This window comes from Pristis pectinata, chromosome 15 (genome assembly GCF_009764475.1).
Source record: "Pristis pectinata isolate sPriPec2 chromosome 15, sPriPec2.1.pri, whole genome shotgun sequence".
Classification (NCBI taxonomy): Eukaryota; Metazoa; Chordata; class Chondrichthyes; order Rhinopristiformes; family Pristidae; genus Pristis; species Pristis pectinata.
The window spans coordinates 47857039-47883968 of NC_067419.1; the positions used below are offsets into that span (position 1 = coordinate 47857039).

The 26930-nt window shown below is 47.5% G+C and overlaps 1 protein-coding gene across 2 annotated transcripts in view; it reads right to left on the reverse strand.

Annotated features, from left to right (window-relative positions):
• Window positions 1-2159: 2159 nt before the first annotated feature.
• The window catches only part of dram1 (DNA-damage regulated autophagy modulator 1), a 35069-nt gene continuing 10298 nt past the window's right edge, over window positions 2160-26930 (reverse strand). Inside the window, exons 2-7 of one of the 2 annotated variants that reach the window (XM_052029842.1) lie at window positions 25670-25737; window positions 21916-22058; window positions 17436-17613; window positions 9628-9686; window positions 8556-8648; window positions 2832-6394 (exon numbers count right to left, since the gene is read on the reverse strand). In XM_052029842.1, the coding sequence (XP_051885802.1) occupies window positions 6311-6394; window positions 8556-8648; window positions 9628-9686; window positions 17436-17613; window positions 21916-22058; window positions 25670-25737 (625 nt within the window). In that variant the 3' untranslated portion in view covers window positions 2832-6310. Of the gene's footprint in view, window positions 6395-8555; window positions 8649-9627; window positions 9687-17435; window positions 17614-21915; window positions 22059-25669; window positions 25738-26930 lie in introns of both variants that reach the window. The other variant, XM_052029844.1, reaches the window with a different exon arrangement.

Here is a 26930-nt window from a genome sequence, read left to right on the forward strand (position 1 = left end):
CTGACCTCCACCCACACTGACTCAGTAGACGATCCCTCCACCACGTCCTCCCTGTCTGCAGCTGTGACACTGTCCCTGATTAGCAATGCCACTCCCCCCCCTCTTTTACCTCCTTCCCTGTCCCTTTTGAAACATCTGAACCCCAGAACATCAAGCAGCTACTCAGGCCCTTGCGACAGCCAAGTCTCTGTAATGGCCACAACATTGTAATTGCTCATACTGATCCATGCTCTGAGTTCATCACCCTTATTCTCAATACTTCTTGCATTAAAGTAAAGACATTTCAACCCATCCAACTGACTGTGTTTATGACCTATCCACTGTCTATCCTTCTTCACACTCTCCGCACAACGCATCTAACTTTATGTCAACTGCTCCATCATCTGACCTAACACTCTGGTTCCCAGCCCCCTGCCAACCTAGTTTAAACCCTCCCAACAGCTCTAGCAAACCTGCCCGCAAGGACATTGGTCCCTCTCGAGTTCCCTTTCGTACAGGTCATTGCTTCCCCGAAAGAGATCCCAGTGATCCACAAATCTGCAACCCTGCCCCCTACACCAACTCTTCAGCCACACGTTCGTCTGCCATATCTTCCTATTCTCACCCTCACTGGCGCGTGGCAGAGACAGCAATCCAGAGATGACCACCCTTAAGGTCCTGCTTTTTAGCTTTCTTCCTAACTCCCTATCTTCCCTCTTCAGGACCCCATCCCTTTTCCTATCGATGTCGTTGGTACCATGACTTCTGGCTGCTCTCCCTCTCCCTTAAGGATCTCGGTCCTTAAGCTGTGATGTAAATGTGAGATATTGTGATCAGCCTTGGACACTGTTGGGCTCTTAGACCTTTTGCATTGTCTTGGTGCTGCCATTCCACCTGTGAACCAGTTGAGGACATTGTTCTCTGCTCTGTGTGGCTCGGGACCACCCCGGTCCTGTATTAAAGTGCTAGCCTGCCAAATGTACTCAGTTTGGGAACTTAAATCCATAACTTTCTCCCTTGGGGATAAATGATTAGCTCTGAGCCACTCAGGAACAGGAAGGGGTAATTGACCGTTCTCCCTGTGACTGCATGGTTTACCCCCGGGTGCTCCGGGTTCCTCCTACATCCCAAAGACGTGCGGGTGGGTGGGTTAATTGGCCGCTGTAAATTGCTCCTAGTGTATGGGTGAGGGGTAGACCCTGGGGAAGTTGATGGGAAAGTGGGGAGAATAAAATGGGATCAGTGTAGATGGGTCAACACACAAAGTGCTGGAGGAACTCAGTGGGTCAGGCAGCATCTATGGAGGGAAGTGGACAGTGAACGTTTCACTCCTCAGGTGCTGCCTGACCTGCTGAGTTCCTCCAGCTTTTTGTGTGTTGCTCCATTTTCCAGCGTCTGCAGTCTCTTGTGTCTCCTTGGGTGGCTGATGGTCGGAATGGACTCAAGTGGGCCGAAGGGCCTGTTTCCATGCTGTATCTCTCCCTGACTCTGGGCAGAGGAGGGTGGCGAGGTAAAGTCATGTGATTAGAACAGAGCTGACCTTTGTCTTCCCTTGTACATCAATAACCATGGCACATTTCTTCACAAGTGTCGCTCTATGTTCTCCAAATCTGCAGTCCATTTCTGGTCACCACATCACAGGAAGGATGTGTCAGCACTGGACAGGGTTCAGGGGAGACTTATGTTTGAGTGAAGGTTAACTCGACTTGTTTTGTTTACTCTGGAGCAAAGGAGATGGGAAGCATAATTGAGGTGCCTAATATTCTGGGAGGCCTGGCCAGTGAACAGGAAGCACCCGTTTCCTCTGGGGGAGACGACGGTAACCAGGGTACATCGACTAGAAGTAAAATGAGTGATGGGGATCTCCCTCTCCCTGCCTGAAGGGAGTGTTGCAGAAACCCTCCGCACATTTGACAGGCACCTGGATGAAAAGCCATTGTTGCATAGTGCCGCGGGCAGAGACTGTGGAAAAGGGATTAGACTCAGTGGCTTCTTTTTGGCTAGGCTTGGATGTGATGGGCCAAATGGCCTCCATTCTAAATTTCTTTCTTCTTTTTCAATCTTTTTATTAATTTTCAGATTAATACAGATTAATACATATAACATTGGTAATTATACACATAATACAAAGAGATCGAGAGGACAATCATGACATATATAATCATAAAGAATAAAAAATAAATTCTAGGCCCCACGGTTTCTTGGTAAACGAATGTATTACAAAAAGAAAGTCAAAAGGAGAAAGAAAAAGATTTATTATATAAAAAAAAACCCAAATCAGGAAAAAAAATTGTAAGTAAAATGAAACAAACTAAAACAAAAAGTTCAAAAGAAAAAAAACTGGACTGACATTTCTCGATGAACAAGGAGCAGTATTATGTCATCAATTCTGCTCCTCTAAGTTCAAAGATTAATGAAAATGGATCTATATAATATGAAAATATTGAAGAAATGGAGTCCAAACTTCCTCAAATTTAAGCGAAAAATCAACAGTGCTACTCCTAATTTTTTCTAAGTTTAAACATGATATAGTTTGAGAGAACCATTGAAAAGTGGTGGGGGGTATTGGATCCTTCCATTTGAACAAAATGGATCACTTGGCCATTAATGTAACAAAGGCAATCATACGACTAAATTGATATTATTTTGAAGTTCTGTAGTCTACAGATCTGCTCAGAGGTGACAGACCTCAAGCCTGAATAGTCCGCTAATGCCCACTGCTTCAGACTCAGGAAGAATAACAACTGAGGACAGGAGCTCATGGAAAGGGGGCCGGAGAGTGGGAAGAAGTGAAACTAACAGTCACAAACACAATCTGATAAAATATTGTTTATTAATAAAAATAATCTGTATCAAACCGTAATAAAACTTTAATACAGTAAAATAGATATATGTATAAATTCTCATAACCATTTCAAACAACATTCTGTCAATTTATCACCAATAGCCTGATTAAAGCAACTAGTTTATAAATCAAATCTTTCACCCATAAAACATATTCATTAATGTTCTTTGGATATGCATTGCTCTTGAACTCAACTCAGTTTTCTGTTAGTATTATTGTGTTTTAAAGAACCAGCATTGGGATTAATCAAACTTGAGGTTACTGTGAGACAATATGATTTGAACAGTTACAGCAACTTTTACCTATACTCATTTAACATTACAAAACCTTCTGATGTGCTTGCTGGAATACTAAGAGCAAAATCAGACAGAAGTCCATTGGAGATATTAAGGCAGTTGACCAAAAGCTTGGTCAAAGGGATGGATTTTGAAGAGAGAGGTGGAGAGGCTTAGGGAGGGATTTCTGGAGTTGGGGGTTTGGCAGCTGAAGGCACAGCCACTCGTGGTGAGTGATTAAATTCAGGATGATCAAGAAGCAGAATTGGAGGAGCAACGAGATCTGGGTGAGATGAAGAGCTGGAGGAGACATCAGCAATTTAGAAAGAGCTTTTATAAATGTGCTCTTGTAGCAAGCAACTAACTCACACCAATATTCTCACTAATACTAGTGACACAGCAAAGCGCTTTTGCCTTGTTGTGTCTGTAAATTGAGTCCATTTGTTGATGGAACCTTCACCCATGTCTTTGCTTCCTCAAGATCTGACTCCTGTGAAACTCCTCTGTCTTGCTTCCCTCGATCTATTCTCCATAATTACATTCAAGCTCTGCAGCCTGTGACCTGAGTCACACCAAGTCCCGATCACCCCTTATCTCTGTGCTTACTGCACCACACTGGCTTCTGGTTCTGAGAACCAGAAAATGTTCAATATACTCAGTAGGTCAGGCGGAATCTGTGGGAAGAGAAGCTGTTAACATTTCAGGTCCAGGACTCTATGCTGTTCAGTGTTTCCAATATTTTCGGTCTTTATCTCAGACTTCCAACACCTGCAGTTTTTTGCTTTCCTGATTCTCTGTCCTTTCAATGTAACTCCCATAGTTTCATCCCTCCCTTTCTATAGTCTCTCCCAGCCCTGTAAACCCCTCTATCACCAGCTCCCCCTATTTCACCCTCCCGCACGTCCCCAGTTTCAATCACTCCACCACTGGTAGCTGCACCTTCAGCTACCTGGGCCTGGGGCTCCAGAATTCCCTCTCAAAACCTCCCCACAAGCATCTACCTCATCATGCCCTGAGAATTTAATGCATGTTCTGTTTTTACTTCAGATGCCCAGTATCAGAAGTATTTTGATTCTGTCTTCTCACACCTCTTTATTTTTATACTCGGATGTTTTACAATGCCCTTATGTGGTAACTATGAGTATGCTGCTTGTTGTAACCATGGATACCTGCTCTGACTTGTCCCTGCTCTGAAACCCCAAGCAGGTCTAAACTCATGCACCTATTTTGCAGGTAGTGTTGTGAGATTAGAACATCACGGGAAGAGAAGGTAGGAACAGATCAGCAGAGCCAATTTAACCCACAGTGCTATAGTTGGTCTCCTTTTGTGACCTTCATTGTAAACAGGGTTGTTTGGTGTCACTAGACAAGAGTGGACTAGACACAAAGTTAAAATCACACAGTATTTTGGAGAATTTTTCCACAAATAAATCTGGATTAATAAGGTAGTTTCAGTAATTCCTGGAAAAATAAAAAATGGTTCACTGATGTGCCTCAGGGAAGGAAAACTGCTTCCCTTGACATTCTTTATGGATCCTGACCCTTAGCAGCCTCCTGGAATACCTAACAAACCAACCCACCAGATAACACTGGACCTGCCAACCAAAGCCCCAGCCTGTGAATGATGTTCTTAAAAATCATAGATTGGATTTGTTTGGGTTCAGATTCTCACCTGTAGATGATTTTTTAAAATTTTTTTATTGTACCTGGACATCACTGGCAAGGCCAGCATTCATTGCCCATCCCTAAGTCCTTGACCAGGAAGTGGTGAGCTGTCTACTTGAACCATTACTGTCCGTAGGATCAGTGGGGTGTTACTGGATTATTTCAAAGCCAGAAAGTGTGCAACTTGAGGGACAACCTGCAGGCGGCAGTGTTTCCATGTGCCCGGTGTCCTTGTCCTGCTAGACGGTAGAGATTGCAGGTTTGGAAGGTGCTGTCGGAGATTGATGAGTAACTGCAGTGCGCTTTGTACAACGTACTCACTGCCGGGACAGTGCGCTGGTGGTGGAGGGTCTGTCACAAAGTCATGCACCACAGAGATAGGTCCTTCTGCTGACCACTTTGCACTAAAATTGACTTTTTTTTGTTCTAATTGTGTTCTTTCTTATAAAAAATGTTTTATTTATGTTTGTTTTTCTTGTGAATGCTGCTTATCTGACGCTCTGTGCCTGTGATGCTGCTGCAAGTAAGTTTTTCATTGCACCTGTGCACACATGGACTTGTGCAGATGACAATAAACTCAACTTGGACTTTGAATCCCTGCCAACCACCAAGCACCCATTTACACGAATCCTACACTAATCCCACTTTCATTCTCTCCACATTCCTGTCAACCCTCCCCTAGATTCTACCCCTCACCTCCACACAGGGGACAATTTACAGCGGCCAATTAGTCTACCAACCCGCACATCTTTGGGATGTGGGGGGAAACCAGGGCACCCGGGGGAAACCCACGCGGTCACAGGGAGAACGTGCAAATTCCAGACAGCACCGGACCCCAGGAGCTGTGAGGCAGCAGCCCTATCACTGTGCTGCCCCTCTGAGACACACTTTGGAATTTCCTGTCCAGACTTTCTGCCTCCTTCTTGCTCATTAACACTCAACAGTTTCTCAAAACTTATAGTCACATCCAAATATCTTGTTCAAAATGTTGTCCACCTGCGTTCCTGTGAAGTTTTACAACTTGGTGTTTTACAACTTCAAAGATGCTGTGTAATTTTGGGATTTCTTCTTCCTGAGCAGTCCAGTAGGTCCTGGGACAACCTGGATCTCTCTCCAGTTCTGCGGTTGAACCCACAGACTATACCACAGGTAGGACAGATGGGCTTGACAGTCAGGTGTGTCAGTAGCATAGTGCCGGAGGCTCCTTCCTCTGTTGGGACAAGGCTTCTGCGTGCCTCAATCGAAGAAACTCTGAGTTCTCAGATCCTTCCTATTTGCTTCTATGGTAATTTCAGAGCTCACAGTCTGGTAACTCCTACCAGATGATGCGGATGTTACAATTTTTTCAACGATACTTACAGAAGATTCTTAAATTGTTTTCTGTGCCATCCTGGAAATGGCTGGTGATGCTTGCTCAGAGTAGTGTGCCTGTTTCTGGAGTCTAATGTCGGGCAGGTGGACTGTGGAAGTGCAAAACATCTTAAAACACAGGAAAGGATACCGATGGTAACTGTAGCGTTTCCCCAGGCTCTGGGAGAGGTCACTGTTATCGTTGGCCGGAGAGAATAGGGATCCTTAACTCATCCTGGAAGTCATCAATTATCTCCATTTTAATGCTTAGAGTAAACTTCTGTTGGGGCAAAAGAAACATTGACTTACAAAAGCATTTTTTAGACCTAATTAATGCAAAGCTAACAGTATGGCTACAGGCCATGGTCAGATGCAGTGTGTGTTGAAAATTAGATGAAAAACTCAATGATGCTGGAGGAACTCAGCAGGCCAGGCAGCATCCGTGGAGAAAAGCAGGCGGTCAACATTTCGGGTCAGGACCCTACTTCAGGACTGAAGATAGGAAAAGGGGAAGCCCAATATATAGGAGGGAAAAGCAGAGCAGTGATAGGTGGACAAAAGAGGGGAGGCGGGGTGGGCACAGGGTGGTGATAGGTAGATGCAGGTAAGAGATAGTGATGGGCAGGTGTGGGGAGGGGGAGAGCAGATCCACCAGGGGATGGGTCAAAGGTAAGAAGAGAGAGGGAAAAAGGGCTAGGGAAGGGAAGAAGAGATGAAGCATGGTGGTGGGGGCGGTGGGGATTACCTAAAGTGGGAGGATTCAATGTTCATGCCGTCAGGCTGCAAGGATCCAAGATGGAAAATGAGGTGCTGTTCCTCCAGTTTGCGCTTGGAATTCTCCTGGCAGTGGAGGAGGCCAAAGACTGACATATCAGTGATAGTGTGGGAGGGGGAGTTGAAGTGACCGGCAACGGGGAGATGCAGATCACGGTTACGGACAGAGCGCAGGTGTTCTGCGAAACGGTCACCTAGTCTGCGTTTGGTCTCACCAGTGTGGAGGAGGTCACACTTGGAGCACCGAATGCAGTAGATGATATTAAGGGAGGTGCAGGTAAATCTCTGCCTCACCTGAAAGGACTGTTTGTGTCCCTGGATGGAGGTGATGGGGGTGGTGTAGGGGCAGGTGTTGCACCTATGGCGGGAGCAGTGGAAAGTTCCCTGGGTGAGAGCAGGATGGGTGGGGAGGAGTGAACAAGGGAGTTGTGGAGAGAGCGGTCCCTGTGAGAGGCAGAAAGGGGCGGGGAGGGGAAGATATGCTTGGTGGTGGGGTCCCGTTGGAGATGGCGGAAGTGGCGGAGAATGATGTGTTGAGAATTAGATTGCAAATTAAAATGGGGTCAGTGGGGTGTTGCTGGATTCAGACCAAGCAGCAAATGGTCTATTTCAAACTGAGGAAAGTGTGCAGCTTTAGGGAGAAGCAAACAACCTGTTGGAGGAACTCAGCGGGTCGAGCAGCATCTGTGGGGGAAATGACATTTCGGGTTGAGGCCCTGCATCAGGACTTGAAGGGGATCCTACAGGTGGTGGTGTTCCTGCGTGGCTGGCGAACCTGTCCCACTAGAAGGTAGAGATTGCAGGTTTGGGAGGTGCTACCAAAGAAGCTTTGATGAGTAACTGCAGTGCACTTTGTACAATGTGCTCACTGCTGGGACAGTCCTCGGAAGATCCTCAGGCTACTGTCTGTGATTCAACAGGTAGCTGTCTCACCTCAGTCAGGAGGGAATGGGCTTTGGTCCCAGTCCAGAGACTTGGACATAAAATCCAGGCTGTGCAGCCGGAGCAGGACTGTGGGAGTTCTGCACAGCCAAAGCTGCTGACTTTAGTTTGGGACCTGCAACCCATGCAGTCATAGAAGGTCCCCAGGCTCCTACCCGAAGAACAGGGTGGATCATAAATATTTATAAGATAAGATTCCTTTATTAGTTGCATGTACATCGAAACACACAGTGAAATGCATCTTTTGCGTAGAGTGTTCTGGGGGAAGCCCGCAAGTGTCGCCACGCTTCCGGCGCCAACACAGCATGCCCACAACTTCCTAACCCGTTCATCTTTGGAATGTGGGAGGAAACCAGAGCACCCGGAGGAAACCCACGCAGACATGGGGAGAACCTACAAACTCCTCGCAGACAGCAGCTGGATTGAACCCGGGTTGCTGGCACTGTAATAGCGTTAGGCTAACCGCTACACTACCATGTCTGCCCGGTATGCTCACATCCTGAAAATTATATATTTTTTAAAATAGCTTTGAATATTTCCCACTGTGGAGCAGAGGAAGAAAGGCAGATTGTGTTCCCTTGATTCCCACACACGGATCGTTTTGTAACCCGTTGGTGCCATGGAGTTTGAAAGTAATTCACCACCTGTGGGAGGGAGGCAGTGAAGGGACCAGCGGGTGGACATGGGGAGAGGTGTACGGCAGAGATGTTCAGAGCAACTTGTACCTGGAATTCTCTGATAAAAGTCAGGAAGAAGAAGTTAAAGCAGAAGGCAACTATCCATTCGCAGACCGCACTGGCCACATGGTAGCCGTAGCCCTGGTGAAGAGGGAGAGAAAACGAGACTTAAGCACACATTCCATTACCCTAGAGCCCAGAAATAAAGCACAAATTATATGGCACTATCCAGAGCAACACAGACAATGCTGGAGGAACTCAGCGGGTCGGGCAGCATCTGTGGAGGGAAATGGACAGTCAACGTTTCGAATCAAGACCCTTCATCTGGACTGAAAGATAAGGGGAGATGGTCAGGGGAAGGAGGGCGGAGCGAGAGTGGCAGGCGATAGGTGGATCCAGATGAGGGGGGAGAGTGGGAATTATGTCAGACACCGGGAGGTGATAGGTTGGACTGACAAAGGACTGAAGATCATGGAATCTGAGAGGAAGGTGGAGCGTGGAATAAAGGGAGGGAGGGGGCGAGGGGAACTAGTGGGAGGAGTGTGTGGGTGATGGAGCGGGTGGGGGAGGGGAAAGAGACAGGCCTGTACTGTGCTGTAACGTTCTATGTTCTTTACAAGATCACTTGACTCCCAATGTCCTCCTTCTTAGCAAAGCCAGACGACCATCAGCCCATGGACTCCTCTGTCTACTCCCTAACACCTCCTCCGAGATCTCCACTCCCTGCCAATGTGAGAGACTGCGGAGAAAGTTGTACTGTATGGGGTAAATTGTGTCCCGAGCACAATGGAGCACTTGAACCTGGCAGACCAAGCCCAAAGGACTGTTCCCTCAGAGATAAAATGCAGCTTAATTTCCATTGGGATGGGGAAAAAGAGAACTAAGAGAATGGCCTGTGATTTCGGGGGCGGCAGGGGAGAGTGCGGGCTGAGAGAGGGTGGGAATGGGACAAAGCAGGGGTCGATATTGGCCTGGCCCTGGTTATAGGATTTATTGTTTCTTGAAACTGCTGGGATGAATGTTGCCTGAGTAGTCAGCCCCTTCCACTGGGCCAGTGCGAGAGCGCGGCCGCGAGTCTATGCCCTGTCCCTTTGCCCTCCCACCGGTGACAGATCCTTACCTTATCCGTTGGATCCCAATTAAATTTTGATTGTCCACTTAAGATGTAGCAGGTGAACACTAGAGTAGGCAAAGGTCAAGGAAGGTCAACGACATTTCTGTAAGAAATTAAAGTGACTACATCGAGGGTTAGACCCAGACCTAGCTGTCATACCTGGGATCTCGAAGTTTGGAATTAGGGTCGGTCTGGAGGTATTTAAAATGGTATCTTCCCTCATTGCATCTGAGGACAGCTAAATCCCAACACAATTTCCCCTGTAGCCCCTCCAGTCCTACACCCCCCCCTCTCTCTGTAACCCCTCCAGTCCTACACACTCCCCGTAACCCCTCCAGTCTTACACACTCCCCGTAACCCCTCCAGTCCTACACACTCCCTATCTCTGTAACCCCCTCCATTCCTACACACTCCCTATCTCTGTAATCCCCTCCAGTCCGACACTCCCTATCTCTGTAACCCCCTACACCCCTCCCTGTGTCTGAAACCCCCTACACCCCTCCCTATCTCTGTAAGCCCCCCCTCAGCCCCTACACCCCTCCCTATCTCTATAAACCACCCCTCCACCAGCCCCTACACCTCCCTCTGTAACCTTATCCAGCCTTTCCCCAACACCCTGCACCCGCCTCAATGCCCCACTCCCCTTGACACCCGTCCCTCCCACCACCAGGACTACAAGGATGAAAGACGATTTCTTCAGGCTGATTCTGCAGGGGGTTCTTGTACTTTGGAGAAGGTAGTGTGCGGATCTAACAGTGTGGTCACTCTTGGGGTTTCTTTCCACCCAAGACAGCCTTGAATGTGGTCCCCGAAGGCAAATGACAACTGCGAGAGGAAGCAGTCGGAAGTGGCCCTGCAAATCACTTTCAGTTACAGGGAAGTGCAGTGCAGGTAGACAATAAGGTGCAAGGTCAAACAAGGTAGATCGTGAGGTCAAGAGTCCATCTCATCATATTCTCCCCTCCCATCAGGCAGAAGATACAGGAGCCTGAGGGCACGTACCACCAGGATCAAGAACAGCTTCTACCCCACGGTGATAAGACCATTGAATGGCTCCCTTATACGATGAGATGGACTCTGACCTCACAATGTACCTTGTTTGACCTTGCACCTTATTGTCTACCTGCAATGCACTTCCCTGCAGCTGTGACACTTTGTATTCTGTAATTGATTTTACTCTGTACTACCTCAATGCACTGTGTAATGAATTGACCTGTACGAACAGTATGCAAGACAAGTTTTTCACTGTACCTCGGTACAAGTGACAATAATCAACCAATACCAGTTAAACGAACCCAAACTGTAGCTGAAGTATTGTAGACCTGCCCATCGACTGAAGCAAAGAGCTCACGAGGGTGAATACCTTCTAATTCCTTGTCTGAACTGAGTGAATGAAGGACTTGTAATAGAGACACTCCCAGCGATGGTGGTAAACTGTCTAAGGTGAACCCAGATGCTTCCTCCAACCCTGCCCAGGGCAATGAGAGTTACGTGCCCTGAACAGTAGCAAGCCAGCTCTCAGCTTGGCTCAGCCTCGGAGGGGCTGAGTGTTCTCACCACAGTCCAGTCTGCAGTGATGCCCTCTCTCAGATAGACCAAGCCCCCCACCTGCCCACAGGGAGATGGGTAGGTAGGCAAGGAGAGGTGGGTGAGTTTTTCCCCTGTATCCTGGACAACATTCATCACGCAAGCTATCTGATCGTTATTTCATTGCTGTCTGTGGGATCTTGCTGTGCACACATTGGCTGCCACCTTACATTGGCGGTAAAGCAGTTTGGAACATCTTCAGGTCATGAAAGGTGCCGTGCAATTCCAAGCCCACCAATCGTTAAGCCTGAATTCCATCCATCTATTTAAGTGGGCATTAAAGTTCCCCAAACGTGTGTCGGTGGATGGATAATTCTCCAAGTGTCCAGGCCGAGGTCCCCCTCCATCAACCAAGACCACCAGTTTATCATCTCTTTGGGATCTTGCTGTGCATAAATTGGCTGCCACATCATTTCCCCTACTACAACAGTGACCACACCGCAAAGTGCTTTACTGGCAGTGGACCACTTGGGGAAGATTTGAAAGGGACGTTAAAGGTTCTATAGAAATGCAACTTGACTCAGGCCTGATCTCCATAAATGTAAATCACAAAACCTTAGATGCTGGAAATCTGAAACTAAAAACAGAAAATGCTGGAAACACTCAGCAGGTCAGGCAGCGTCTATGGAGAGAAATGGTGAAATAGTAAACCTGTCCCTCTCTCCACAGATGCTGACCCGCTGAGTGTTTCTAGCATTTTCTGTTTTTACTTCTGATCTAACTTCATTCACTCCTTCTTACAGAGTCATAAAGCACAGAAACAGGCCTTTCAGCCCACCATGTACATGCTGACCATCGTCCTATCCACACTAATCCCATTTACCAGTACTTGAGCCAAAGTCTACTATACTTTGGCAATTCAAGTGCACTTCCAGATGCTTCTTAAATGTTGTGAGAGTCTCTGCCTCCACAATCTCACCAGGCAGCGCATTCCAGATTCCAACCACCCTCCAGGTGAAAAATATCTTCTTCAGTTTGCCTCTTACTCCTCACTCGACCCTCTGCTCTTTGCCATGGGGAAGAGTTTCTCACTACCCTATCTATGCCTCTCAACTTTGTGCACCTCTGTAGGTCCCCGTCAGCCTCCTCTACACTAAGGAAAAACAAACCCAACCTCTCCAGTCTCTCTTCAGAACTAAAGCACTCCATCCCAGGCAACATCCTGGTGAACCTAGAGAAACAAAGAACCGTAGATGCTGGAATCTAGATGAAAAACACGATGATGCTGGAGGAACTCAGCAGGCCAGGCAGCGTCCGTGGAGAAAAGCAGGCGGTCAACGTTTCGGGTCAGGACCCTTCTTCAGTCGTCAACGTTACGGGTCAAGACCCTTCTTCAGAATAAGAGTCCTGACCCGAAACGTTGACAACCTGCCCTTCTCCACAGATGCTGCCTGGTCTGCTGAGTTCCTCCAGCGTCGTCGTGTTTTTTATCCTGGTGAATCTGCTTTGCACCCTCTCCAGTGCAATCACTGTAGTGTGGTGACCAGAACTGCACACAATATTCCAGTCATGGCCTAACCAATGTTTTATAAAGTTGTACCAAGACTTCCCTGCTCTTATGAAGACAGATGAAGGGTCTCCACCCAAAACGTCGACTGTCCATTTCCCTCTGCAGATGCTGCCCAACCCGTTGAGTTTTTCCAGCACTTCGTTTCTCGCTTCCTGCTCTTTTAGTCTATGGCCCAGCTAATGAAGGCAAGCACCCCCGATGCCTTCTTCACCACCTCATCTACCTGTGCTGCCACCTTGAGCAATCTTTGCACCAGAATTTCACGGTTCTGTAATTTCTAATTCTTCTGCAGGACAAGCATCTACCAAACACAGTTTTGAAATGTTCAACCAACCCACAATCCCTGGCAGTTTTCTGAGGGAACTGCAGGTCGTCATTCCCACTGCCCCAGTGAGGAAGGTCCCTCCTAACACTACCTCGCCCCGAACGGCCGGGCTCTCTTCTTCAGGTGACACGAGAGACTCCAGATGCTGGAATCTAGAGCTAGGTACAAGATGCTGGAGGAACTCAACAGGTCAGGCAGCATCTGTGGAGGGAAATGGACTGTCGACGCTCCAGGTCGAGGCTGTTCATCAGGACTGAGGGGAGATAACCAGTGTAAAAAGGTGGGGGGAAGGGGTGGAGCAGGAGCTGGCAGGTGATAGGTGGATCCAGGTGAGGGGAGTGATAGGCAGGTGAGGGAGGGGGGGAGAGTGGGGATGGCGTCAGAAACTGGGAGGTGATGGGGGGAAGGGATAGGAGAGGAAGGTGGAGCATGGACTAGAGGGAGGGAGGTGGGGAGGGGAGGTGGTAAAGGTGGAGAAAAGGAAAAAGATGGATCAGGGAGAAGGGAAAAAGGGGGAATGGGGACGGGGGGGGGGGGGGGGAGCAGCTTCAGGAAGTTTGAGAATTCAGTGTTCATGCCCCAGGCTGAGGCTGCCCGGGTGGAATATGGAGGTGTTGTTCCTTCCTTTCGGAGGTTTTGACTCCCAGTTCTGGTCTACCCTCATCCCACCCCCACCTGGGGAAAAGCAGCCACTCTCACCGAACTGAATGGTGGGATCCAAAGGGCAAAAACCCTGATTCAAGGTATCCTTAATTATCAATATTAAAATCTGCTGTGAGCATCATGTACTCATAATTTAATCCTTTAGGTCCTGGTATCACTGGCATTAGCCTGGAACTCTCTCCAAGGCCCACATAACCTCCCTGCAGTGGGTTCCCCAGAACCGCTGACAGTTTCTCTGACCAAACATAACACCACTTTTACCAATTTTTACTTCAGCCCTTGAGCTAAAGGCTAACATTTAAAGACAAAGTAATAATCACACACCATTCTGTTAATTAATTGACCCTCTATACCAGCTTTTAACGACTTCTGACCCAAGTCTCTCTGGCGACACAAACATCCCATCCTCTCATCAGCTAGAACTCGTGTAGATCCAAAGTTGATGACCTAGCCAAGGTGGGCCGAAGGGCCTGCTTCTGTGCCGTACAACTCCATGACCTCATACTCTCCACATTAATGGAAAGTTACCATCCTATCAGAGATCCCAAAGACTCCTTAACCAATCCCCAGAATCCTGACCACACATCTGGAAATGATCACCAAACACAAAAACTAGTCTCCGGCTTTCAAAGGCATTTGTTAAATATTATTGCTGGCAATTAAGTAAGGGCATTTTCAAATTCAAAAGAATCTCATAATCGACTTGTGTCACTTCCTGAAACAGGGAAAGTTCAGGAGTCTTCCTGACTGGGATTTCTGGGATTTGGGAATGTAGCCAGAACTTTACCATCGCTGAGCTGGCCTTGGGTTGATTAACCTCCTCCATAACACAGTACTTTCTGTTTCAGGTGTCAACCTCCTGACCTATGTTAGCTTGCCTAGTGTTAGCATGACCTTTTCGTAAGCCTGCAGGGAATTTTCACTATTAGAATGCAGTTACCAAAGTTTGCCAAGTTTCTGTTTCAGGACTGTGTACCACGTAACTCTGACTGACTTCCGGGTGTAATGTTTGTCCAGTATCATTAGGCCTGACAGGTAAGGCAGAGAAACAGACCATTCAGCCAACTGACCTATGCAGGTGTTCCACGTGAGTCTCTTCCTACCTCTCTATGTGTCACCCCTCCTAATACTCTCCAATTCTTTCTGCCTCACTTCTTTATCCAGCCGACCTGTAGGTGCAGACAGCACCTTCCAAACCCACCACCTCTACCAGCTAGATGGACAAGGGCAGCAAAAGCCCGGGGAGCACCTTCCGCGGGCGTTGCCCTCCAAGCCACATACCATCCTGACTGGGAAATATATAACCGTTCCTTCACCGTCGCTGGGTCAAAGTCCTGGAACTCCCTCCCTGACAGCACTGTCGATGCACCCACACCTCAAGGACTGCAGCGGTTCAAGGCGGCAGCTCACCACCAACTTCTCAGGGGCAACTAGGGATGGGCAATTAAACATTGGCTCAGCTGCCAAAGCCCACGTCCCTTGAATGAATACAAAAAAAAACCTACTTGTCCCAACCACTCTCTGTGGGTGTGTCCGGGCAAGAAAGATTCTCAGCCTCACCTTCATATCTGGGAGGAGGAGAACATGTCAGGGAATCCAGAGACACTACAGTCGTGACCATCTTCAACAAAGGAGCCATCCGGTTGGAGTGAACATGCAGCATAGGGTCATACAGCCCAACTGGTCCATGCTGACCATCTAAGCTAGTCCCATTTGCCTGCATTTGGCCCATGTCCCTCCAAACCTTTCCTATCCATGGACCTGTCCAAATATCTTTTAAATGTTGTTAATGTACCTGCCTCACCTACTTCCTCTGGCAGCTCGTTCCATATAATGACCACTCTCTGGTTGAAAAAGTTGCCCCTCAAGGTTCCTATTAGATTTCTCCCCTCTCGCCTTAAACCTACGCTCTCTCATTCTTGATTCCTCAACCCTGGGGAAAAGACCGTGTGCATTCATCCTATCTATGTCCCTCATGATTTTATACACCTCTATAAGATCACCCCTTGTCCTCCTACGCTCCAATGAAAAAATCCCAACCTGCTCAACCTCTCTCCATAACTCAGTCCCTCGAGTCCCAGCCACATCGTTGTAAGTCTCCTCTGCACTCTTTCCAGCTTAATGGCATCTTTCCTATAGCAGGGTGACCAAAACTGAACACAATATTCCAAATGCAGCCTCACGAACATCTTGTACAACTGCAACATAACCTCCCAACTCCTGTACTCAGTGCCCTGACTGATGAAGGCCAGTGGGCCAGAAGTCTTCACCACCACCCTGTCTACCTGTGACACCACTTTCAGGGAACCATGTACTAGGTCCCTCTGTTCTACATGTCTACCCAGGACCCTCCTGTTCACTGTGAAAGTCCTACCCTCATTTGTCTTCCCAAAGTGCAACACAAGCAGGCAATGACTGATGAATTTATGAGGGCAGACAAAATTGAAAAAGATTATCCACAATGCCTCTTGACTCAGTCAAAGCTTTTCGTCAGCTTGAGAGAGATCACTTGCAAAGGCCCGGTATTTTTTGCCGAGGTGAAGATCCGGTCTGATGTACCTCTTTCCAGAAGGGAAACTGTGCTCTGAGGAGCTCAGTGGCCAGTGTGAGGAGGGAGTTGAGAAGGATCATTGTGATGACTTTCCCTATTGCAGACTGCTCTGATCACCAAAGCTGATTTGTCTCCTTAATTGACGATGGCCACAATTCTGAGCAAAAATTGAGCTGTTGGAGGACCTCGGGGTGGGGGGGGGGGGGGGGGGGGGGGGGGCAGGGGTCAGGCAGCATCTTAGACCAGACACCCAGGTGAGGGGTCTCGACCCAAAATGTTGACTATCTTTCCCATCACAGATGCTGCCTGACCAGCTGAGTTCCTCCAGCATTTTGTGTGTTGCTCCAGGTTCCAGCATCTGCATCTCTGGTAACTCCACAGTTCTGAGGTTCCCTGACGTGCCTTCCTCGTCCCAGACAAGCGAAACGAAAATAAGAATTCCTGCCAGAAGTTCCCCTCGGCCAATGTTGGAGCTTCATTGGGAATGTCACCTGCACAAGGGGATTGTCTATCGCCACCATGTGGCCTTTTCACCCTGTTGTGGGGCAGTGTCACCAAGCTGGAGTGGATATTCACATCAAGTTAAGGGTCTCGGTCAAGGAGTTCGTCAACATGGTTCTTCCAGAAGCTACTGACCACCTCCTGCATCCTCGGTACACCCTCTGCTCTTCATGCCTCAAAGGCCCAAGGTCCCATCCCGCTGACAGCCAAAGAGAAGTCTGTGCCGCAAGTTTGCTTCAATCTGCTCTGCCATTGGATAGGATCATGGCCAATCTGATCTGGTCTTCAACATCTTTCCTCCGGGTGCTTGGGTTTTGTCCCAAAGACGCGCAGGTTGGTGGGTTAACTGGCCACTGTAAATTGCCCCCAGTGTGTGGCTGAGGGGTAGAATCTGCAGGGAATTGATGGGAATGTGGGGGGAGGATAAAATAGAATAATAGACAACTTGAAAATGGGATTGGTGGTTGGCCTGCACTTGGTGGGTGGAAGGGCTCATTCTCATGTTTCTGTGCTGTATCTCTCTAAAGTGAAAAACCTCACAGATAAAACTGCCCACAGATGTAGCTTTGGCCCTTCCCACAGCTGTACAGAATCAAAAGTGCCCCAGCGTCCCTCACCCATTGTACTGTTACACATTGGTCCAGTATATTGACCAGACCGCTCAACAGAAAGGATACTAATGATGAAAGCTATCACAGACACTGCTGTCAGTACTGCCTTGGATAGAACCTCACAGCGATTGTTACACAGAAGCAGCATCTTGTAAGAAATCCAGGTCTGAAAGATGAGGTATATCGTTCCCATGCCAAAAGTCAGTAGCGCCCCAATGTCATGGACTGACCTCACAGCAGTTTCCTGAATACGAGACAGAGAATAAAAAAATGTAAGATTATTGTAAGCTTAAGCCCCAGTGTCAATGAAAATCAAATCATTCAACTGATGTGCAAAAGACCAATATTTATACCACACCTTTCAGTCCCTTACAGGATATTTAGATCCACTCTCAGCCTGTTAGAAAAGCATACGACATGTTGGAGCTGTACAAAACATTGGTTAGACCACACGGAGTATTGTGCACACTTCTGGTCGCCCCACTACAGGAAGGATGTGGTAGCATTAGAGAGAGCGCAGAAGAGACTCACCAGGATGTTTCCTGGAATGGAGGGCTTTGCTTTTAACGAGAGATTGGATGGGCTGGGATTATTCTTACTGTAATGTGGGAGGCTGAGGGGTGACGTTATACAGGTTTACAAAATCATGAGGGGAATAGATGGGATCAATGGAATCTTTTTCCTACTGTGGGGGAGACCAAAACTAGAGGGCACAGGTTTAAGGTGAGAGGGGAGAAGTTTACGGAGAATTGAGGGGTAAGTTTCTCACACAAAGGATGGTGGAATAAGCTGCCAGAGGAGATGCTGAAGGTAGATACAATTACATTTAAAAGGCACTTTGACAGGTACATGGATGGAAAGGTGTAGAGGGATACGGGCCTGACGTGGGCAAATGGTATTGGAATTGGTTTGTTATTGTCACTTGTACCAAGGTACAGTGAAAAACTTGTCTTGCAAGCCAATCGTACAGGTCAATTCATTACACAGTGCATTGAGGTAGTACAGGGTAAAAACAATAACAGAATACAGAGTAAAGTATCACAGCTACAGGGATTAGTGTAGCTAGATATCACGGTCAGCAGGGATGAGTTGGGCTGAAGGGCCCATTTCAGTGCTGTACATCTCTATGTGAATCTATAAGTCACACACATACTCAAATGGAGACATATAAACACACACCACACAGAGACACACACAGTGTGACACAAGAGATGCCAGATGCTGGAATCTGGAGCAACACGGAACGTGCTGGAGGAACTCAGCGGGTTGAGCAGCGGGAGTCCTGATGCAGGGTTTCAACTCGAACCGTCGACAGTTCCTTCCCCACCATCCAGATGCCGCTGGACCTGCTGACTTCCTCCAGCAGACTGTTTCTGGAGACGAGAGAGATACAGGTACACACCAACCCACGTGGAGAGACGCACACTGCAGCGAGGTTATGGAGTCGGCTGTGCTGTCTGAGAGGGGAATGGGAGAAGATTCAATGGGGACTTCCAAAAGATAAGATCAGATCTCTTTATTGGTCACATGTTACATCGAAACACACAGTGAAATGCATCTTTTGCGTAGTGTTCTGGGGGCAGCCCGCAAGTGTCGCCACGCTTCTGGCGCCAACATAGCATGCCCACAATTTCCTAACCTGTACGTCTTTGGAATGTGGGAGGAAACCGGAGCACTCGGAGGAAACCCACGCAGACACAGGGAGAACATACAGACTCCTTACAGACAGCGGCTGGAATTGAACCCGGGTCGCTGGTGCTGTAAAGCGTTACGCTATCCGCTACACTACCGTGCCTGCCCAGAGTGGGATGCACAGAGTAACCGTGCAGAGTGGTGATGATCTGGAACTCGCAGCATGTAGGGGCAGTGGAACAGAGTCAATCCAGGATGTTTGAAGGCAATTGGATGGGTTGTTGAGGGAAAATAGTCTGTGGAGCTACAGGGAAATAGTGGGGATTGCTGCTGGATTGATAGCTCAAAAAGGATGCAGCATCGACGATGGACCAAATGGCTTCCTTCAGTTCTGTAATGGTTGTACAATTCATTGATTCCTTCAAGTAACACCAGAAGCAAAAAATTATGATCATCATTCATAGTCATAGTAATACAGCATGGAAACAGGCCCTTCGGCCCAACCTGTCCGTGCTGACCAAGATTCCCATCTAAGATGGTCCCATTTGCCTGCATTTGGCCCATATCCCTCTAAACCTTTCCTATCCATGTATCTGTCCAAGTTTCTTTTTAACATTGTTATAGTACCTGCCTCAACCACTTCCCCAGCAGCTCGTTCCATATACTCACCATCCCCTGTGTGAAGAAGTTGCCCCTCAGGTCGCTTTTAAATCTTTCCCCTCTCACTTTAAACCTACGCCCTCTAGTTTTTGACTCCCCTACCCTGGGGAAAAGACTGTGACCATTCACCCTACCTATGCCCGTCGTGATTTTATACACCTCTGTAAGATCTCCCCTCAGTCTCCTACATTCCAAGGAATACTCTGTGGTCATCAGCACTATGACAGGTCCCTCACCAGAGATATGAGTTTACAGGACAGCATCACTGAGCAAGAATGCAGTGTTTACAACAGAACGATAGTGTGTGCAGGGAGAGGAAATTCTCTTTTGAATCAGACCACGCCTTCATCAACTGAATCAGCAGACAGGGGAAATGTGCAATAACCACAATTTATTTCTTTTTGATGACCCAGTCAATAAGGATGCTAGCTCACCGCACGTTCAGTCTATTCTCATCAAGGTAGATTGGACCATTAGAAAGTCAGAGAGTCATACAGCGTGGATACAGGCCCTTCAGCCCAACTGGTCCACGCCGACCATGGTGCCCACCCAGCTAGTCCCAATTTCTTGCATTCGGCCCATATCCCTCCAGGCCCCGCCCCTCCATGTACCTATCTAAGTGCTTCTTAAATGATCCTGTTGTACCTGTCTCACCCACTTCCTCTGGCAGCTCGTTCCACACACTCACCACCCTCTGCGTGAAAAAGTTGCCCCTCAGGTCCCTTTTAAATCTTTCCCCTCTCACCCTATGCTCCCTAGTTTTGGACTCCCCTACCCTGGGGAAAAGATTGTTACCGTCCACCTTATCTATGCCTCTCATAATTTTAAACATTTCTATAAGGTCACCCCTCATTCTCCTATGTTCCAAGGAATAAAGACCCAGCCTGGCCAACGTCTCCCTATAACTCAGGCCCTCGAGTCCTGACAACATCCTCGTAAATCCCTGTGCTCTTTCCAGTTTAACCACGTCTTTCTTATAACAGGGCGACCAAAACTGTGCACAGTGCTCCAAATGTGGCCTCACCAACAACTTATACAACTGCAACATGATGTCCCAACTCCTGTACTCAATGCCCTGACTGATGAATACCAGCGTGCTAAACACTTTTTTCACCTCCTTGTCTACCAGTAACGAACTATGCACTTGTATTCCTAGGTCCTTCTGTTCCATTAAGATAAGATTTCTTTATTAGTCACATGTACATCGAAACACACAATGAAATGCGTGTTTGTGTAGAGTGTTCTGGGGCAGCCTGCAAGTGTTGCCACGCTTCCGGCGCCAACATAGCAAGCCCATAACTTCCTAACCTGTACATCTTTGGAATGTGGGAGGAAACCGGAGCACCTGGAGGAAACCCACACAGACACAGGGAGAACGTACAAACTCCTTACAGACAGTGGCCAGAATTGAACCCAGGTCGCTGGCGCTGTAATAGCGTTACGCTAACCGCTACACTACCATGCCTGATACTCCCTAGTCCCCTACCATTCATAGTATACGTCCTATACTGGTTTGACTTTCCAAAATGCATCACCTCACACTAATCTGTATTGAAATCCATTTGCCACTCCTCAGCCCACTTCCCCAACTGATCCAGATCCCCCTGTGATCTACGATAACCTTCTTCACTATCAACAACACCACATAATTTCATGTCATCCACAAATTTACTGATCAAGCCTTGTGCATTTGGATCCAGATCATTTATATAAACAACGAATAACAAGGGTCCCAACACCAACCCCTGCGGCACAGGAATGTAAGAACCTGCAGAGAGTCGTGGACTCAGCCCAATACATCACGGGCACATCCCTCCCCACCATCGGGAGTATCTACAGGAGGCGCTGCCTCAAGAAGGCAACATCTATCATCAGAGATCCCCACCATCCGGGCTGTGCCATCTTCTCACAGCTACCATCGGGCAGGAGGTACAGAAGCCTGAAGTCCCTCACCATCAGGTTCAAGAACAGCTACTTCCCTTCAACCATTTGGTTCTTGAACCAACCGGCACAGCCCTAATCACTACAGTTTAGCAACACTGTGACCACTTTGATCACTTTGCACTAAAATAGACTTTGTTTTTTTTTGTTGCTCTAAATTTTGTTCTTTCTTGTAAAAATTGTGTTTATGTTTTTCTTGTGAATGCTGCTTATCTGGTGCTATGTGCCTGTGATGCTGCTGCAAGTAAGTTTCACCTGTGCACACATGTGCAAATGACAATAAACTCAACTCTGACTTTGATCTGGACTGTACCTGGAAGTTTGCCACGATGAACATCCCAAGGCAACCCAGCAAACCGAATACAAGTGCAGTGGTATTCTCACAGGAGCTTATGCTGGGATTTGCCTCGTTTAGGGTTTGCAACATCTTGTATCGAACAGACATGGTAAATGCACCTGAAAAAGAATGCAAGATTGTCAAACAGTGGCATTAGCTGACAAGTTAGCAGATCTTCCATGGAATGGCTTATTTCAAGAGAGACAGGAACCAGAAAGAACCTGTTAACAACTGCAACCAATCCATTTTGGGTTCTCAATGTAGACGGGAGGAAGTTTTAATACAACGCTAGAACTGTTATTGCTTTGCACATGAGGAAATTAAGACCAAGTTAAAAGTGTTGGGGCAGGGATCAATGAAATCCGGGCAGAGATGGTGGTGAGAAGTTGTAAAAGAGTGAGAGAGAGAGAGAGAGAGAGAGAGAGAGAGAGAGAGAGAGAATGTGGATGGACCGGTGGAGCAGGTTGTAGACCTGCTGCAGACACCCGGGCTCAATCCTGACCCCGGGTGCTGTCTGTGTGGAGTTTGCATGCTCTCCCTGTGACCCGGTGGGTTTCCCCCGGGTGCTCCGGTTTCTTCCCATGTTGCAGAGGTGTGTGGGTTGCTGGGTGAATTGACTGCTGTAAATTAATCCTTAGCGTAGGTAAATGACAAAAAGAATCAAAAGGGAATTTGATGAGCATGTGTGCAAGAGAATAGGTTGCAGGGGAATGGGACATTGGGGTTGTTCTGCTGAGAGCTAGCATGGATCAGTTGGGTTGAATGGCCACCTGTGTTGTAATGAGATGCGTGGGTAATAGAACATAGAACAGTACAGTGCAGGAAAAGGCCCTTCAGCCAAACATGATGCCAAAATAAACTAAATCTGCCTGCACATGATCCATACCCTTGCAGGCTGCCCCCGGAACACTCTACGCAAAAGCTGCATCTCACTGTGTGTTTCGATGTACATGTGACTAATAAAGAAATCTTATCTATTATCTTATATCCCTACATCCCTGCATATTCATGTACCTACCTAAAAGCCCCTTGATCACCACTATAGTATCTGCCTCCACCACCACCCCTGGCAGCCCGTTCCAGGCACCCACCACTCTCCGTGTAAAAAAACTTGCCCCACACATCTCCCTTAAGCTTTCCCCCTCTCACCTTAAATGCACGTCTTCTAGTACTTGACATTTCTACCCTGGGGAAAAGATTCTGACTGTCTACCCTATCTGTGCTTCTCATAATCTTATAAACCTCTATCGGGTCTCCCCTCAGCCTCCGACGCTCCAGAGAAAACAACCCAAGTTTGAGAGAGTAAGAGGGAAGACAAGGGAGAGAAAGAAAATGAGAATGAGGGAGAGTGATACAGACGAAAGACGTAGAAGAGTGAAAGACGAAGTGAGGGTGAATGACAGAGAAAAAATCATGAGGGGATTAGATGGGGTGGAATTTGTAAAATGCATCCCAGAGGGTTTTTGGAGTGTGTAGAGAGTCTTACCAAGGAGGGGGCTGTGCTTGAGGAAATGAGCGGCAGGGGAAAGAAGTGTCTGTGGAGGATCCACTTGGGAACAATGGCCATAATTTGGAAAGCTTCAGGGTATTCCTGGAAAAAGCTAGAGGGTCCTCGAGACAGGACCCGAAACTGGGAGAGGGTGGGTTCTAATCATGGACCTGGCAGAAGTAGATTGGAAGCAGCCGCTCGAAGGTGTTTAAAAGCGAGATCGTAAAGGAATATCACTTGGGATTTATAGGGGATATAGGAAAGGGCTTAAGAAAGAAATTAGGAAGACAAAAAGGGGGCCATGGAATGACCTTGGCAAGTATGATTAAAATTCTCATGTTAGAACAAAGAGAGTACTGAAGCAAGGGATGTGTCCCCCAGGGATCAGAGGGGTAATCTGTGTGTGGAGCCGGGGATACAAGTGAGGTTCTAAATAAATCCTCATCAGTAATCACCGGGGAGAGGGAAGTGGAGACTGGGGGATTAAGGAAGGGGTACGCTGATTCTCTGGAGCATGTCTGTTTCAGGAAGTGCTGGAAACACTGGCACACATTGGGGAGGATAAATCCCCAAGGCCTGGTGGGATCTATCCCTGGATGCCAAGAGAAGCAAAGGGATGAGATTGCTGGGGCCCTGATGGAGATTTTGCATCTTCATCAGCCAAGAGTGAGGTACCAGAAGATTAGAGGAAAGCGAATGTTGTCTCCTTCTGCACATAAGAGCAGTAGGGACAAGCCTGGAAGCTACATCTTGCCTCGCAAATCTGATTGAGGCAACTAAGAAAATTGATGAAGGGAAGTGGTGGACATGGTTTACATGGTCTTCAGGAAGGCTTTTGACAAGGTTCTACATGGTAGGCTGGTCCAGAAGGTTAAGGCACAAGGGATCCCAGGTGTGCTGGTGAATTGGATCCAAAATTGTCTTGGTGATAGGAGGCAGAGGGTAACAGTGGATGGTTTTCTAACTGGAAGCAGTGTACCAGTGGGATTGGTGCTGCAGCCTTTGCTGTTTGTATTAGTAGCTTTGCAGATGACACAAAAAGTGGTGGAGTTGTAGATAATGAAGAAGATGAAGAAGGGCATGCGTTGAAGGTGAGAGGGGGTAGGTTCAGAACAGACGTGAGGGGTATGTTTTTCACTGAGAGAGTGGTGGATGCCTGGAATGCGTTGCCTGATAGGGTGGTGGAGGCAAATTCATTGGGGGCTTTTAAGAGGGGCTTGGATGGGCACATGAATGAGAGGAAGATGGAGGGATATGGGCGTTCTGTAGGTAGGAGGGATTAGCTATGTCGGCACAACATTGTGGGCCGAAGGGACTGTCCTGTGCTGTTCTATGTTCTTAGATTGTCTAAGAATACAGCAGGACATAAATCGGTTGGAAAGTTGGGCAGAGTGGTGGCAGATGGAATTTAATCCCGACAACTGTAAGGTAATGCACTTTGGGAGGTCAAATTCTGGTAGGACATATTGGGTAAATAGTAGGAATCTTAGGAGCGTTGATGTACAGAAAGACCACCGGGTGCAAGTCCATAACTCCCAGGAAGTGACGACATAGTTGGATATCAACTGTGGCCATTACACTCGGATCTCACTGCCGGCTTTCACCCAATGTGGACCTCCGGTTTAATTGTCTAAGTGTCTCTATTCCACAGCCTTACATGAATTCAGATTCAGATGAGTTTATTGTCATACACACCAGGGTGCAGTGAAATTCCTTGTTCGTGTGAAGCTCAAAGAGTGAACAGTGGACGTGGTGATAATAAATACAGCAATAAATACAGTGATGAGCACAACACAGCAGACGGTGCAGAGACTGTAGCGCAATCTGAAGCAGTGCAAAAGGAAATGTTAAAGTGACAATAACAGAATAACCGAGAGAGGGAGAGTTAAGAGTCCGAGAACGTGGCAGCACCACCAGGAAGGGGATGTGAGAGGGGCGATGGTTCACGAGTCTGACAGCAGTGGGGAAGAAGCTGTTCTTGAGTCTGGATGTCCGGGCTTTCAAGCTCCTGTATCTTCTCCCAGAAGGTAGAGGAGAGAAAAGGGAACGGCCGGGGATGGCCGGCATCCTTAACAATACTGTTCCCCTTGCTGAAGCAACACACCGTGAAGGTGGACTGGATGGAAGGAAGAATCCAGAGGGAAGCCAGAAAGAGGATGGCCAAGATTTAGCAGAAGCTGCAGAAAATTTCAAATCCAACCAATATCCACTGTAAAAAAAATGAGAGGTTTCTGTGCTTACCCAGAAAGGCGGAGAAATTTATCATTATTCCAAACACACAGCTCTCCGGAGGGATTGTTCCAGTGTCACTGCAAAGAAATATAGTAAGAAAAAGAAAAAAATGAAAAACACATTTTATAATGGGTTACCCAAGGGGTGGCACAGTGACCCAGGTTCGATCCCGACCTCCGGTGCTGTCTGTGTGTGTGTGGGGAGTGTAACTGTGTGGGGTTTCCCCCAGTGCTCCGGTTTCCTCTCACATCCCAAGGACGTGTGGGTTGGTTAGCCGGCCGTTGTAAATTGTCCCTAGTGTGTAGGTGGCTGGTGGGAGAATGGGAAGGGAGCTGATGAGACCTCTGACAGTCCCACACGTCGTAGGTGCACTCAATCAACGTTCACGAATCCAGGCCTCCCCCCTCTGAATCTTGGCCGAGATCTGATTATGATCTTGTCATCCGACCCTCCTCCTTCCCACCAGAACCAGCACAGGTCCTATCCCAAAAAGTATCCAAGTACCCATTCCATTGTGCCCAAAACCTCAGATATAAATTACCAATGAGATGTTAAACATCTCATTGACAATATATCCGGGGCCTCTCTGTTTATCCTTTATTCTGATGTAAGATCATCGACCTGAAATATTGATTCTCTCTCCATAGATGCTGCTGGACCTGCTGTGTATTTCCAGCAATGTTTAATGTTATTTCAGATTTCCATCATCTGCAGTATTTAGTTTCCAAATCCCACGGTTGCCCTAACTCAACTGTTATTTGACACGTGCATGGTTGATGATCACACAGACTCAACAGGTTGAAATTGAGTTATTGTCATCTGCACAAGTCCATGTGTGCACAGGTGCAATGAAAAACTTACTTGCAGCAGCATCACAGGCACAAAAGTCACAAGAAAAACATAAATTATACAAAATTATACAAGAAAGAACACAATTAGAATTTTTAAGAAATGAAGTCCTTTGTTAGTGCAAAGTGGTCACGGTGTTGCTGTACTGAGGTAGTGATTAGGGTTGTGCAGCTTGGCCAGGGCCTGTTTCTGTGCTGTTTGCCCCCATGACATTGCTGTGTGTGGGAGCTTGTTCCTTGTGTGCCTCTGAGAGAACCATACTGATTACAAATGTACTTCAGCGATGTTATACAAATGGAGACATAAGAGACTGCGGATGCTGGAATCTGGAGCCAAAATACAAACTGCTGGAAGAACTCAGTGGGTCGAGCAGCATCTGTGGAGTTAGAGAGATGGTCGATGTTTCGGTCCTGATGCAGCT